The sequence below is a fragment of the Vigna unguiculata genome, chromosome 7 (genome assembly GCF_037176805.1).
Source record: "Vigna unguiculata cultivar grain cowpea cultivar isolate G323 ecotype 2 chromosome 7, ASM3717680v1, whole genome shotgun sequence".
NCBI classification, from domain to species: Eukaryota; Viridiplantae; Streptophyta; class Magnoliopsida; order Fabales; family Fabaceae; genus Vigna; species Vigna unguiculata.
The window spans coordinates 33,943,674-33,959,929 of record NC_140798.1 but is presented as its reverse complement, the minus strand read 5'-3'; the positions used below and the strand labels follow the sequence as shown (position 1 = coordinate 33,959,929).

Here is a 16,256-nt window from a genome sequence, read left to right as displayed (position 1 = left end):
GTACTAAAATATGATGATTCCGCTAAACAGGTTAACCATATATCTAATCTTTATATTTTTATCAAATTTAATTTTTATATTTGATATTATTTGTAGTTATAGATTCTTTACTATTTTTCTTTTGTATTGTTTAACCTTTATATTTTTACATTTTTATAGATGACATATCATATGTAGTTTTATATAGTCTATTTTTCATAGAGATGTCAAAATAGATTGGAATATGCGAGTCAACCCGATCCACCACGGGTTCGGGCTGGATTGGATTAAAATTTTTTTACAAATTTTAATACGAGTTGATTTTTGACCTAATCCTCCTAGAATCCGGCTTACCCGGTTGAACCCGTGGTGAGCCGAGTTGGCTCACCAACCCGCATACAAAGGGCCAAAAAGTATTTTTTGTTAAGATGAGTTATGTTTTAATGAACAAGTTATGTTTTAAAGCTTTTGGTAAAACCTTGATAGATATAATGAGAGCTAAAAATGAAGATAATGTTGAAAGACCATTTGGTGAGTGAGAAAGTTTTGGTGTTGGAAGGTGATTTCAAACAAATTTTGTCGTTGTAAAAAAGGGATTAAGATTTGATATTGTGAGGATATCATTATACTACTATGATTTGTGACAACATTACACAGTTCTAAAACTTCAAAAAAAAAAATGAGATTAAGACCACAATTTCAAATCAAAGTGCAAGAACTATAAAAGAATTTATTGATTGAAATCTACAAATTGGAGATGGAGGTATTGATTTGAATGAAAATGGTGAAGGCAATATTTGTATAACATTGGATCTTTTAATTCAAGAATCTGAAACACCTTTAAATTTTTTAGTAAACTTTGTTTATCCTGGTCTATTAAGAATATCATGAATCGTTTGTGATGGGACTATAACAATTGACTCTATTGAACAAGTAAATGACTTCATTCTATCTTTGATACATGGTGAATAACAAACAAACTTATTTAAGTTCAAGCACTCCTTACCAATATGATGAAAATCAAAAAATTCAAGGTGAGTATTTTACTTTAGAGTTTCTCAAAGATATTAAATGCTGAGGGATTCCCAATCATAATATTAAATTGAAAACTCTATCATGCTTTTAAGAAACATTAATCAAACAAATAATTTTTGTAATGATACAAGATTTAGAATTAATTATTTGGGAAGAAATGTTATCTCTATTATAGTAATAACGAACAAAAATATTAATGATAAAATATTCAAACTAATAATAAACTTGACTCCTTATTCCAACTTATCTTTCAAGTTTCATACCAATAAATTTATTTTAATAAACTCATGCATTTTTTTTAATAAACCCGTGCAACACGGGTAAAAATTCTAGTATATATATATATATATATATATATTTCAAAATTAATGTGATATATAAGTTAAGATCATTTATACAGTGATACAGAACCTATAAAAAATTTCAAGGGGTGAATTATATTTTTATTTATAAATTATTTTTTGTAATTGAAAAAAAAATATTTTTCTAATTTGATTGGTGGGTATTCGTACCTCATATAAATAAGTTATTCGTACCTCATCAATTTGATTAGTGGGTATTGACTGCCAAAGATGACGCTTCCTCACTTTCTAAAGGTAAAGGATGTTCAATAATTGTTATATGTAACTCTATAATCTTTAGAGAGTTATTTTTTCTTTTCATTTTCTTTAATTATTGGATTCTCATGAAGTTTCTATAAGTTCACACATTTTTAGCTAACATAGACACATTTTTTTCATCTTCATCACAAATCTTCCTCTTGAAAAAACAATCAATTTTTTTACTCTTTATTATAGTTTTTTAAATATAATTTTGTCACTTCTCACCTATTCAAAAAAAAGATAAAATTATGAAAACACAAATTTAAATCTCAAAACCAAAACTCAATATTTTAAGAAAATTAACAACTTCTAGATTATGAGCTTCTCTTACCTTGAAATAAGTTCCTAACACTATTCTTCTATTGCACAACTTCAAAGTTTAAAATAACACTATCTACATGAAAGTTTAAATCATGATTTTACTACCAGAGACCTGCCTATAATGAAGAAAAATTACATAAAAGAAAAAAACATGTTGCTTTGAAAAAAAAAGGTAAAAAACTAACTTACTCCAAATAAGAAATTGTTCGGTCTAAAATGTTTATTAACCTCTCAATTTTGCCTTAGTGCAATTTGATTTTGAGAAAAATGAAGGATTGATAGTGAAAATTGAGATAGAAATAAGATGTGAGAAAATAAGTAGAGAGGAGAGATAAACCAAATAAAGGAAAACAATAAATAACATAAGAGGAGAAAAAACTTTTTGTTAAACAAGATTGTGAAATAAAATAAAAGATAAATTTTTTGTACATAATATAATTATTTACATTAAAAAAAATATAACCTAAAATTTATAAATCACTACTGGAATTCTTCATATTTCATGAGATTTTTCCTGCAATTTTTTCATAAAATTTCCTTTTTGCCATTATTTCTAAGAATTTTAATTGACTTCTACTTCATGGATAATTATTTTTTGCAAAATTATAAAATTTGCAATCATTTTCTACAAATTTTCCTGTGAAACCCTAAATATTTTCCTTAAAAATTTATAACAATTTCTTACAAATTACTTTTCATAACAAAATTTGTAAGAATGTCTCATGAAAAAAAATTTAAAACAAAACTGACATGAAATATATGTTTTTTTAGTAGTGTATGTTTTGGCTTAATTATTGATGCGTTCAATAATTTAAAAGTACAAAAAAAAATTATTAGATATATGTGATTTTTTTTATAGTTATAATTAAATTATATATTATATATTTATTTTTGATGTATTAGTATAGTGATAAAACATATAAATTTTAAAATATTATTTTGATTCCTCCAAAATTAATGATCAAATTCCGCTACTCCATAATACCAAAAGTGTAACCATACTTCAAACAAATTCAGCAAAGAAAATTTACAAAGCATTCACTACAACCTTATTACAACAACGAACAACGACTAGAAATGGCAATAAGTTCTGGTTAATGCCAGTGTGATTGAGACTTGTGTTATTGATGCAAGTGCAACTTAAGTTAATGTTCAACATGAATTCCCGAGTGAAGCTAGTGATTGCTCTTTGTTAGTGAGCTTTGTAGATCATGTTGCCCTCAAACTATAGGAGGGCGAGGTGTAAGTAACAAAACCCCTACATATAACTATACTATAAACACGAGCGAAATCATACATAACTACCAGTGTGACGAGCAACCTCCTCCCACACCACCACACATTCCCAACTGCCTACTAACCACCACCCACAGTCACTCACCACAAAGAAGCACCACCGCTCACTTGAGAAACATTAACTCTCGGCAAAACCAAAAACCTAACCATTCCTCATACTATCAACTGGGGGTTGTAGGAAAAAATACTTGTCTATATACACTATTATTTCTTCCTACACCATCTTATTTTCTTTTTGCACCCCATAACTTAATGAAAATGACCTAACTAACCTTGATTTTAAAAATATTGAAAACCCTAATGTCAAATTTACCTAACTGTATGCTTGTCACAGAAGTTGTCGTCGCACCTCCATTGCACAAAGCTCCTTGTTTATATATATGCCATTATTTCTTCTTACAAATCATATTTTCTTTCTCCACCCCATCACAGTGAAAATACCTAACTAACCTTGATTTTAAAAATATTAAAAACCCTAATATCAAAATGACCTAACTATATGTTTGTCACACAAGTTGTCATCGCATCTCCATAGCACAAAGCTTAGCGCCACCATTGCTCAAAGCTTGTGATGAAGTAAGTGCTACTTGTTTCACTGTGCATCACATTTGAGAGAGGTAAGTGGCTTTGAGTTTCCGTTGTTGGCATTCGCGGTTGGTGGGTGTATTTGTGGGAAGGTGTGTCAATGGTGCAAAAGTTTTTTGAATTAGGAATATATTCTGGATTTTCAAATCCATAATGTATCAAACTCAGTTAACACACCGATACTATTCTATCCAGAAAAAAAAAAGTATGATTGTTTTGGAATTTGAATATTTTAGAGACACAACAGAAATAAATTAGAGAAGAACGCAGTAAGATAGAGATGTTATCTAACATATCGATAAGTCATACTTGTTCTATTTTTGGAAGATCTTGTGTTATATCACCTGATCTCCATTTTTTATGTATAAATGTAACTAATATATCTCCTTCAGAAAGTATTTCTCCATCATGACCATGAACAGTTGTTGTTCCAGGAGTCGCCAAATAAGGGTTAGCCGATCTTATTCCTACAAAATCCATTTGAACAATTAGAATTTGACCCGATTTAAGGTGTGGTTCATTTTTCGTTTGAACTATACATACATTTTCGCAAATAAATTGACCAAGATTTATTAAGGGAAACTTTTTATTTTCACAATAATTATGATGGGATTTAAAAGGATGTTACTAGATAAATAAGATTTATAAATGATCTCGTTTTTGTCTATTAAATAATATTTTAATACTTGAAAAGTTTCTTTTAATTTGTCAAGTTGCCCGTTTTTATTTATCGAGATTTGATTATTAGTAATTAAAAGGTAAAAATAAAAATGGACAACTTGAAAGACTATTAGAGAAGATTCGTTACAAAGATGTGTTGAATCATTTATTTAATGAGATAAGATTAACTACATAACTAAAAGTGTGTTCTTGGTACTACTGTATATAAGCATCTAAGTTTGAGAAAACTTGGAAACCTACAAGAAGGTCCGAACCCAAAAAATATAAAACTAAATTACAAAATAAAATCCAAAAGTCAGAAATATAGAAATATAAATAATTTATAAAAGAAAACCCAAAGTCTATATATATAAATTAATTTTCTTAAAAATTATCCTCCAAATGTGCTACATGTCATGATCTTTCGAGTTGCCATGAGCCTTGAATATGATCTTTCAATCTCTTGTTCCTTACTTTTGTCATAAGTCATTTGAATTACAAAGGTTCATCTTTTTTTATATTCTCGTATAATTTAGAATTCTCGTATAATCTAGAATATTTTCGAATTCAAAATACAAAATATAATATTGTTAAATATCCTAAAATACGTTACAGATTTGAAATTCTTTTGACCAAATCGACATAAACTTTACGAATGTGCGACGACAACTTACGTGACCAACATGCAATTAGGTCATTTTTATTTCAGGGTTTTAAATATTTTTAAATCAAGGCTAGTTAGGTCATCTCTATTAGGCTATGGGTGCATGAAGAAAATATGGAGGTGCAGCAAGAAAATACGGGAAGTGCAGGAAGAAATAGCCTGGGGTGGATATAGAAATAGCGCAAAATTCTTTTGTCTTGCATCGATCCATTTCCTACACACGTGTGACTTGCTGCATAGCTGATCTATGCCCCTCTCCCGGGCACAAGATCTACGAGCACTGCACTTCCTTTCCCCGTATGGTGAAACTTCAGAACAACAGATTACAGTGACGAGAGTCTTCACTCCATCGACGCACATCCGAGATGGCTTTCATGGCGGTCTTGGAGTCCGACCTCCGCGCTCTCTCTGCCGAAGCTCGCCGTCGTTATCCCGCTGTTAAAGACGGTGCAGAACATGCCATCCTCAAGGTTACTCTCTGCTGCTTATGTTTTCGTTTCGCATTAGTGATTTTGGATTGCATCTGGTTTGAGCTCTTTGTTACCTCCGAAACTCTGCTGCATTGCAATTCGATTTTGCAAATAGGAAGGTTGTGCTGTGGTGTTTCGTTGTTTTAGGAACTAATTTTAAAGGAAGAAAATGTCACTGTATGAATTTCAATTTTGAACTTCCATTTATTGGCTAGTAATCATCACAACTATTGAAATGGATTGACTGGTTTTAATTGTTGGATTTAGTTTGAAGTGACCTCAGGGCTTGACGCTTGGTTACTCGGAAAATGAGGAGCGTTTTTTTTTTTTTTTTTTTTTTAATTTTAAATGATGATAGAATGAACATTTAAGGATCTTTTGCTGCGGAAAGTTCTTTGATAATGTTTTGAATTACTCTGTTAGATGCAGAAGTGTACTAATACTGTTAATAAGTAATTTCCGAGGGAGACTTGTACGGACGTTTTGTTCATTTTATCTTATAGATAAAAAAGTGGCAATTTTAAAGTCTTTACATGTCTTATTATTCACTTGCAGCTTCGAACGTTGTCAAGTCCGAGTGAAATTGCACATAATGAGGACATATTACGCATATTTTTGATGGCTTGTGAGGTCCGAACAGTCAAGCTTAGCATTATTGGGCTTTCGTGTCTGCAGAAACTGATATCCCATGATGCTGTTTCCCCATCCGCCCTGAGGGAGATTTTATCTACTCTGAAGGACGTATGTTTATTTAGATAACCAGTTGAATCATTTAATGGTTTAAAAACATTATTTAGCTGGTCCTTACTTTTGTCTCTACTCTTTGGAAATATTCGATTGAATCAAAATGTCTTTTTTTCATGGTCTGGCTATGTTTAATTTTGTAGATTTATGTCAGAGCTGGTACATTATGTTTTAGTTTCATTCTAGTGCAAAGGCTAAGTCATGCTTCAATAACCTGCCTATAATAACCTGTCATGTGCAGCATGCTGAAATGGCAGATGAGGGTGTTCAGCTCAAGACCCTTCAAACAACATCAATAATATTTCAATCACGATTGCACCCTGAAAATGAGGTAAGTTTCTACTACATGAACTACTATAGATGATTTAGTTTGCTTTATACAAACTGTATTATAACTGGACCCCGAAATTGAATGGTAAGCTGACTGTACTGTTAAATATAATATATAATGTATTGATTTATTCAACAAAACATGTAATTGACCTAAATAAGGTTTATATAGTGTGACATGGACTGTATGATACAGTTAATACATTCACATTGGATGATTTCCTAGTTGGAGGTTTGAACCTTATCCTATTTTTAACTATTAAGGACATATTGGGATTTTGGAGTTAAAGCTGCTTTGCTATGAGTCTCAGCAGAAATATAGAATAAGTTATAAGTCAATACAGCAACAACATTGCCTTAATCTGCTAAGTTAGATTTGCTATATGGATCAATGAATGTTGTAGAGCAAGATTAAGTGCTTAAAATACTTGAATAAATAAAATGGAAGGAAAATGGTGTATTCATCCTACATTGTTGCGCTTTTAATTGATGTATATATAGGAGGTACAAAATAAGGCAAGACACTTACCTTACAACCTAACCCTAAAGTTGGGTACATACAAAAAAAATAAAAATAAAATAACATTACATTTTAACACTCCCACTTAAACTAGAGCATATAGGTCATATGTACCAAACTTGGAATAGATAAACGAAATCATAGGTCCTCTTAGAAATTTAGTTAAAATGTCTCTTAGTTGCTCATTAAAATGGCAAACCCCATAATGAAATCCTTGTCAAGAACTTTTCTCTAACAAAATGAAAATCAATCTATCTATGTTTAATTCTCTCATGAAACATCGGATTGGAGGCAATGTTCTCATTTTCACAAAATTTGAACTCTTGAATTTGTTGTTTAATCAACACAAGTCCACATGTGGCCAGGGCCATCAATCTATATTCAACTTCTGCAATAGATTGGTCAACAACATTTTGTTTCCTACTTTTCTATGATATAAGATTCCCTCTAAGGAATGCACAATATCTTGTGGTAGATCTTCTGTTAATGGAACAACCAACTCATTTGCTTCACAATACCGTAAGACTTGAGTATTTCCCTTGTTCTCATAGAACATTCCTTGTTATGGTGAGATAAATGAGTTTCCCCACCAACCTCTATCTCTTTGGGTTTGAGAAAAGTTCACCTTGGTTTCTTATTAACTTCTGATTTAAGTCCATAGAACTATGAATGGGCTTGGAGTTTGTTAGGTCTGTCTCCTCTAAAATATGAATAATATATTTTTGTTAAATGATGACCCATTCTTTTGATTGCACCACTTCAATGCCAAGAAAGTATTTTAGATAGCGTAGATCTTTAATCTGAAAGTGGTTGAATAAATGCTTTTTTAATTGAGCAATTCTAGTGATATTATTTCTCGTAATATTAATATCATTAACATGAACCATAAGATAAACACACTTACCAGAAGAAGTATGACAATAAAGCATTGACTGATCTGCCTTGTTCTATTTCAATAAAAACTCTACACAATATGACTAAATTTATCAAACCAAGTTTGGGGTGATTACTTCAGGTTATACAGAGAGACTGATATATTTTACAAACTAAACCACACTCTCCCTGTGCAACAGATCTAGGAAATTTCTCCATGTAAATCTCCTTTCCTAGATCACCATGAGGAAAGACATTTTTAATGTCAAGCCAATGAAGAGGCCAATGGTGAATGACAACCATAGCAAGAAAAAGATGAAAACTGTTGATCTTAGCCACATGAGATAAAAGTATTACAATAGTTGAAACCATAAGTCTAAGTGTATCCCTTAGCTAGTAGACGAGCTTTGAGACTATCTACTTTACCAATATGAGCAATCTTAATTGCATAGACCCATCTACAACCTACAAGCTTCTTAGAAGGAGGAAAGGAAACAAGCTCCCAAGTACGACTGTGTTCAACTGCATGTATTTTTCCAATCATGGCTTGTCGCCATCTACGGTGACCAAAAGCCTTGTGAACATTGTTAGAATAATGTCGGACAAAGAGAAACAAAAGAGGAATATGAAGGAGACAAATGATGATAACTTACTATATTATAAACAAGAGATCAATTACGAGTAGATCAAATTCCTTTTCTAAGGGCAATAGGCCAAGCATGAGTTAGGAGAAGGCAAAGAGGATGCAAGATCCATGGTATTGGAATCTGGTGGTGGAGGATTTGAGTCATGAGGACTTTAGCTAAGGATGAAGGAGTTATTTGTGCCCAACGTTGCAATGTAAGAATGGGTGGTGGAACAATGACATATGCACTTTGAGTATAAGTTTGAGAGGAAGCAGGAATAGTTATTGGATCACAAGATGGTACAAGACAGACCTATTGAACAAATGAAGAATGTTTCGTTGAGGACAAAAGAAATTTGTGTCCTCAAAGGAGGTAATACATATATATATATATATATATATATATGTATGTATGTATGTATATATAACTTTTGGTTGAGGGAGAATAACATTTATAATAGCCTTTGTAGAAAGTTTGTGAAGACTTGGAGGGACACTGTGAACAAAACTAGTACACCCAACCACATGTGGAGAGACATGATATAGAGGGTCATTTGGAAAAAATTTAGAGTGAGGAACTTTATTTTCAATAGAGGAAGAAGACATCTTATTGATTAGGAAAGAGACACTGGGGATGGCATTCTCCCAATGAACATTAGTATTTAACATTAGAGAGTGTGCAATTTCAGTAAGATGTCTATTCTTCCTCTCTACTATACTATTTTGTTGTGGAGTGTGAGGACATGCTCTCTAATATAAAATTCCTTGGGAAGATAAAGAATAAATGAAGCACAACAAAAGAATATTCCTTAGCATGCTCACTTTTGAGAATTTTTATTATCTTCCCAAATTGGTTCTTAGTTACATTGAAGAAAGACATAAATATGGATATAAGTTCGGATTTGTCTTTCATTAAATGAACTTGAGTATGTCGAGGGAATTCATATATGAAGGTTACAAAATAATTAAAATCAAAAGAAGTGGCATGACTTGGTGCCCAAAACATCATAATGAATATTAGAAATAACTTAAATATATCGTGTTTTAAATGGTTAGGAATGGAAGATCCAACATGTTTTCTTAACTAACAAGACTTACGATCTATAGCTTGAGTTTGTTTGAGACTAGCAACCATCATCTTCCATCTTGATAATTTGGGTGGTTCAAATGATCATGCAAAAGTTTTAGGGCTGGAGTTGCAAAACAAGATATTGAGTTACTTAGGTTCAAATAATGATAAAGATCCCATTACTCATGTCCTTCTCAAATCAGATGACCCATACCATGTTTCTTCATAATAAAGGAATTAGAAGTAGAGGTCACAAAACAATTTAAAGAACAAGTCAATTGATTTAGAGATATTAAATTGTAAGGATAATGAGGAGTCGACAAGACAATTTAAATTTAGGAAAGGGGATTATGAAACTTGGCCATCTTCTTGAGATGGTACTTTGGATCCATTGGCAACAATAACACAATGAGGAATTTTTTGGTAAGAAATGGGGGAAAAATTAAGAAATGTTCCATGGACTATGACCTTCCACAAATTGAGAAAAGCATGTAGTTGACACACTTGGCACAAAGAGGATTGAACTTGATTGATTAATTTCTCATATTTGTACCTTGAAAATTTTTCGTACTCTTCTGAAATTTTAGATTTCATTTTTCTTTTTATTTAGACACATAAGGAGCTTTGTATAGAAAGCTGTCAAGTAATACTAATTTTCTTGCGTATAACACATTCTCTTGCCATATGACCATTGCGGACATCCACTCCTACTGCTACATCCTCCTTTTCCTCTTCCACGAGGGACTAAGATGTGAAAGTTTCAATATTTTCAATTTGATTGTCATCTTTCATCAAGTTAGGCACACAAATGAGTTTAGCAATTAAGCCATCCATAGATGTGATTTGAGCGCTAGCTAGAATTTGATCACGAACATGATGGAAGTATAAATGTAGGCTTAGAATCTAGACCATGTTATGTCTATCAAGTTTCTTCTTGAGTTCCTCTAATGAGTCTGCCAGTAGAAATCTTTTCACTTCATCTATTGCAGTTCTAACCTTTCCAATATGCGAGACCATATAATGGTTGGTATGTTTGGGAGAAGGTTACTCATTGAGTTGCATCAAAGTGACATTGAATATCATTAGCAAAAATGTCTTGTGCATTCTTTCAAAAAGAGTAATATGTTTTGAAGGATCTGAGCATCTATAAAACATCAGGTTCAACTGACTGCCATAAAACAACACATGGCTGGAAGTCAATCTTTTGCCTCTAAGATCTATTTGCATTAGGAATAGAGCTGACTTCCATTTCTAAAGGGTCATCATGTCCTTGACCATAGAACCTGTTGGGAAGTCCCCTATCACTTACCTCAAGTTTGTGAGTGTGACTTCTATGTCTATTGGACAACTTCACTCAATACCAACATGGTCTCAAAGCCTGTAGCTCATCTTGGTAATCACCTGGTTTTTGCAAGCTCGTCTAGTTTAGAAGACATTTTTGGAGGGGTAATGTTGGGAAGTCCCACGTCACCTGGCTCAAGTATTGGAGTGCAGCTTATATATTTGTTGGGTAACTCACTTAATGCTAATTGGTTTTAAGCTGAAATCTATGCAACCATAACATAACTAAATGGAGGCAAATCAAGACGGATACTTCTTCTAGTTGATTGCTGCACTTGTAAAAAAAGAAAGGAGCAACACCTGTCCTGTTAAAGTCATTTCAAGTCTTGGACAACTTCACTTAATGCCAATCGGTTTTAAGCTGAAATCTAACAAAAACATAACTCCATGGAGGAAAACCAAGATGAATATTCTTCTGGTTAAGTTTTGCCCTTCTAATGATAGGAGTAGCAGAAAAGAAAGGAGCAAACTCTATTGATGTCATCTCAGAGATAGAGAACAACTACCAAACCTGAGAAGAGAGAAGAGGAACTCTAAGGCCGTGAGAGGGGGAATGTGTCTCAACACCAAGGTAAGTTGGAACAGTGAAATGAGGTAAAAAACGGAGACAAAAGAGGCTGACAATACAAACAAAGGTGTTGCTTTCACCTGTAAGGTCTAAGGAGGTTAAACACAGGAATTTATCTTATGTGATATAATAGATGAAAACATTATTTATAAAATTAGAACACTACTTCTACCAAGAACACCAACCCCCAGTGAAAAAATACACTGTTGCTAATGCTTTTTTAGTCCTTGCCTTGCCCAAAGCTTGCAGAATTCAGAAACAACAACTAGTTCACAAGCCAATTCATCATGTTAAAGCAAGTAGTTGCTTGCTTTATGAAAATGTTGGGACAATGTTTTTTGTGGTATTCTTACATTTGATGGATCATTAGTGTTACATCTAGTAGTAGTGTTAGACAACAAATTTAGCCTTGGAGGGGACCTTCACCATAAAAGGAACTAAATTAGGCATTAAGGACTACAAGTAAATATTTTCTAAAATGTTCCCAGGAATGACCCTGAAGATTCTCTGTTTTGAATGTGTTGAAAAGTTGTCATATGCCTTCTCAAAACATAACTCTAATATTCTATATCATTATTCATGGAGGCCATAGCAATTAGGGCAGCTTCTCGAGTTTGTCTGCCACCCAAAAGCAACCTTTTAGCAGTGGAAATTGTGTACTCAAATTCTTTTACCAATCTCAAGGACAAATCCTTAGCTATAATCTGATGGACTGGACCATAAGATAAAAAAACAGATTTATTGCCAAAATTAACAATATTAGTGGTTGGTTGAATGTTAATTCATTGTTCTTTGTTTTGTGTGTTGATTCTGTATGCTTCTGTCAATAGAAAGATTAAGTATGATGGTATAGGCATCATTACCAAAGGATGGATCATTTGATTATAGGCTTAAATTTTTTATGCACTTGGCTTTTTTTAGAATTGGGGGTTGGACAAATTACATGGTGCATCATCGTGCCAAATGGCCCCAATTATTATGCGATTGCTGAAAAATAAAATTGTTTAGAAAAGGATATAAGAGGCTGGTTTCATATTATGCTGTCCTAGTGTTGTTCAATTTCATTATTTTTTTATCTGAAAGATAAATAGACCAGACCTTTGATTGAATTTGTGTCCAACGTGTTACAAGTTATTGTTAAACTCCAGGAAAGAGATAAACATTGAGCTGAAACTGTGTTTCTGAGTCAACACGGATGCTTTATTTATATTGGGAAAAAAAATAATCAATACTATAAATAAATGAGATTTGATATTCTCTAATATCAATGATATGATAAAGGAATAAATAAAAGTGTTCCTAACAACACATATAACCTAATAATACATATATAATTTAGATTCTTGATTATAGAAAATCAACTTCTTATTTCTATAATTATAACAATATTCCTGATTATATGGATCAGTTCCTTCTTTCTATAATTATAACAGCTATAATTGTATCTTGTTAATTTCAGGATACCATGTCTCAAGCTCTTGGTATCTGTCTCAGGCTTCTCGAAAACACTCGATCTTCTGATAGTGTGCGGAAGTAAGACCTCCCTCCCTTTCTCGCTTTCTATGTGCACACATGTATGTGTATAGATATAGATATGTAAAAGTTGTGATTCTGCTGTAAGTTGTAGTATTTAATGTTTATTATCTCTCTAAGTAGTTCAGTTAATATTAACATAGTTTAATGTACCTTAGGAACTTGTGATGTTTTAATTGTTCTCTTGAAACTAGTATTGGTTATTCATTATCTTTGTAATCATTGTTGTTATAAATAAATCAGCTGCTGAGTGGTAAGAATACATTCAACAAATTTCTTCTCACATTTTCTCACCAGATTCATTTAACTTCTCCCTGTGGAAACCTTTTCTCCATATTAATATTATGTCCATCACCAGTTGATTATTCTTTTATGCGTTGCATACATTTATCCTTTTTATCTGTATGTGTTCTTGAATTTTTTTTTTTTTTGCAGTACCGCAGCAGCTACCTTCAGGCAGGCAGTAGCCCTAATTTTTGATCGTGTAGTTTTGGCCGAGTCTCTTCCTGCTGGCAAATTTGGTTTTGGAGGTCAGCTCACTAGGACAACTTCAGTTACTGGTGATGTTAACCGCAGCATCAATTTGTCCAAGTATGTTCTCCCCCTTGTTATTAGAGACTTGCTTAATGGTGTTGTCTCAAGTAGACCAATTGATTCTCTTAATTTGAACCTGTGGTTATGATCTTTAGATCATGTTTACAATTCCAGTGAGATCACTTGTTAATTGTGTTTATAATCATGGACAGCTCATTAGATAATGAAATTGTTTCTGGGAGTCCTGCTGTGACGAGGGAGAATTTAACTGAAACCGGAAAACTTGGGCTGCGCTTGCTTGAAGACCTGACATCTCTTGCCGCAGGTGGATCTGTATGTGCTTATTTGGAACCATTTTTTCTCTCCATGTATAGACCCATTTTGTTGGAATTTTGTTTCTGAGTATCTAGAAACCCGTTAGGGGCTCTCGGTTTTTATTCACATCACTAGTATTGATTCTGATTTTCATTAAATGCCATTTCTTCCTGGGTGACATTAACCTTCATCTATTCTACAGGCAAATTGGTTACGTGCCAACATTCTTCAGAGAACATTTGCACTTGATATTCTTGAGTAAGAAATATTTTTGCACTGTGTGGTTTACTGGTTGATGTCATTTTGCAGATTATTTGCAATCAGATATTTGATTGAGATGCCTGGAATTGTTGATTTATTCTGTTATCTTAAGCTAAAATGCTGTTTAAGTGAAGAACATTGACACACACACATCTATTTATATTTATATTCTACAAATTAGATCATCCAAATGCTTGTGAATTGGCCTCAACAGTATGGTGAATTCAATTTGGTTGTTCCACTGAAACATGAATTTGCAATGCTCTTCAAGAAACATGAGTTTGCAATTCTCTTCAATCCTCATTATAATATTTCCAAACCTGTTTTGCAGGTTCGTTTTGTCCAATTATGTGGCTATCTTCAGAACCTTGTTACCCTATGAACAGGTGAATCTGGATGCTGTTACTGGTATTTACTTGAATCGTACCATGCTGGCATATCTTTTGTTCTTTTATCTCAATGCATTTGTTCATAAATTTTTAGGCTTTACGACGACAAATTTGTTCACTTCTTATGACTTCACTTCGTACCAATGCTGAGGTAATTAGTGCCCTGAAACATGTTGTACAATGATGTTGTCTAACTATTGAGATTCTTTCTCTCTGTTTTTGAAGTGTAAAATGATAATATTCGAAATTCTTTAATGTGATAAATAGCTTGATGGAGAAACTGGTGAACCTAGCTTTCGTCGTTTGGTCTTGCGATCGGTTGCTCATATTATAAGACTTTACAGTTCTTCCCTTATAACTGAATGTGAGGTTAGTTGCTTATTTCCTTTTCCATCTAGCCACTCAGCTCATATCAATTAGGCTAAGGAAATCGATAGTGCAGATTTCCTTTCGGGTTGTGTGAGAGGGATATATTTTGTATTTGTATGATGTAATGCACAATGAGCATAATGCTTGTGAAGAGTTTCTTCTCAACTGAGAGCTAATTCTTTGCTTGTAATCTAATATACCAACCTTGTATTTTGCTGCCCTTTGGTATCAGTTCCTTTTATATATTTTGTCACATCTCAGCAAAATGGACAGATGATGATTACCTTTTCTTTTAATTATCAGGTTTTTCTCAGTATGTTGCTGAAGGTTACTTTTCTTGATTTGCCATTGTGGCATCGCATTCTTGTTCTTGAGATTTTAAGGGTAATTTAGTTCTGTTGTATTATTCTTTTTAATTTTCTTTCATATGTTTTTTATCTAATCACTAAGTTCTTAACCTAACAACCAGACATGGTGGTTTCTAGGGGTTTTGTGTTGAGGCACGGACACTGCGGATTCTTTTCCAAAACTTTGATTTGTAAGTTCAATTTTCTTTTCTGAATTTAAATGATATTGTGCATAATTATGGCTAAAGTAATGACGCAAAGAGTTTTGGAATGAGAAATGGAAGAAGATATTGAAGCATTACTAGAAATGTGAGCAGAAGAACCCTAGTCAAATTATCCATGGAATTTGACATTCCTAGGTTTTAGAGATGCTAGCTTTTGACAAACTGAGATATTCTTCATTAGAAAAATGTGGTTCAACCCTATTAGATTGGAGATGTTTGCTCTCTTGCTAGGAAAACTATGTAAGGAGAACATTTATTTTTCTGCGCAGCCAACTCTCTTACAAAAGGAACATTAAGGAAATTTGTATCCACTTTGAGAAAGGGAAGACATTAAGGAAGAACTCACCTACAATCAGAATCACATCAACAATCTACACTCCATAGCTAGTGCCAACTATAAAAGACGACAAACAGTAGTGGAGGAAGAGTATGAGAGAAAGGAGCCTCTCAACCAATGCTGAAACTGGAGAAACCATGGTCAAAACACGGACAAGGAGGTCCGATAAGCTTTGTGGAGTAGAAACAAAGTTGTTCCAGAGACAAAAAGGTGGCCTGTGCTGGCTGATGGTGTTCAGCAACTGATGGCGACAATGGAGGATAAT

The 16,256-nt window shown here is 33.0% G+C and overlaps 1 protein-coding gene across 2 annotated transcripts in view; it reads left to right on the top strand.

The window, feature by feature from the left end:
- Positions 1-5,356: 5,356 nt before the first annotated feature.
- The window catches only part of LOC114190201 (ARM repeat superfamily protein), a 33,486-nt gene continuing 22,586 nt past the window's right edge, over positions 5,357-16,256 (top strand). Inside the window, exons 1-12 of one of the 2 annotated variants that reach the window (XM_028078996.2) lie at positions 5,357-5,612; positions 6,168-6,353; positions 6,598-6,687; positions 13,142-13,215; positions 13,651-13,806; positions 13,962-14,082; positions 14,267-14,322; positions 14,657-14,711; positions 14,809-14,865; positions 14,982-15,083; positions 15,387-15,467; positions 15,569-15,621. In XM_028078996.2, the coding sequence (XP_027934797.1) occupies positions 5,508-5,612; positions 6,168-6,353; positions 6,598-6,687; positions 13,142-13,215; positions 13,651-13,806; positions 13,962-14,082; positions 14,267-14,322; positions 14,657-14,711; positions 14,809-14,865; positions 14,982-15,083; positions 15,387-15,467; positions 15,569-15,621 (1,136 nt within the window). In that variant the 5' untranslated portion in view covers positions 5,357-5,507. Of the gene's footprint in view, positions 5,613-6,167; positions 6,354-6,597; positions 6,688-13,141; positions 13,216-13,650; positions 13,807-13,961; positions 14,083-14,266; positions 14,323-14,656; positions 14,712-14,808; positions 14,866-14,981; positions 15,084-15,386; positions 15,468-15,568; positions 15,622-16,256 lie in introns of those variants that run through there. The other variant, XM_028078997.2, reaches the window with a different exon arrangement.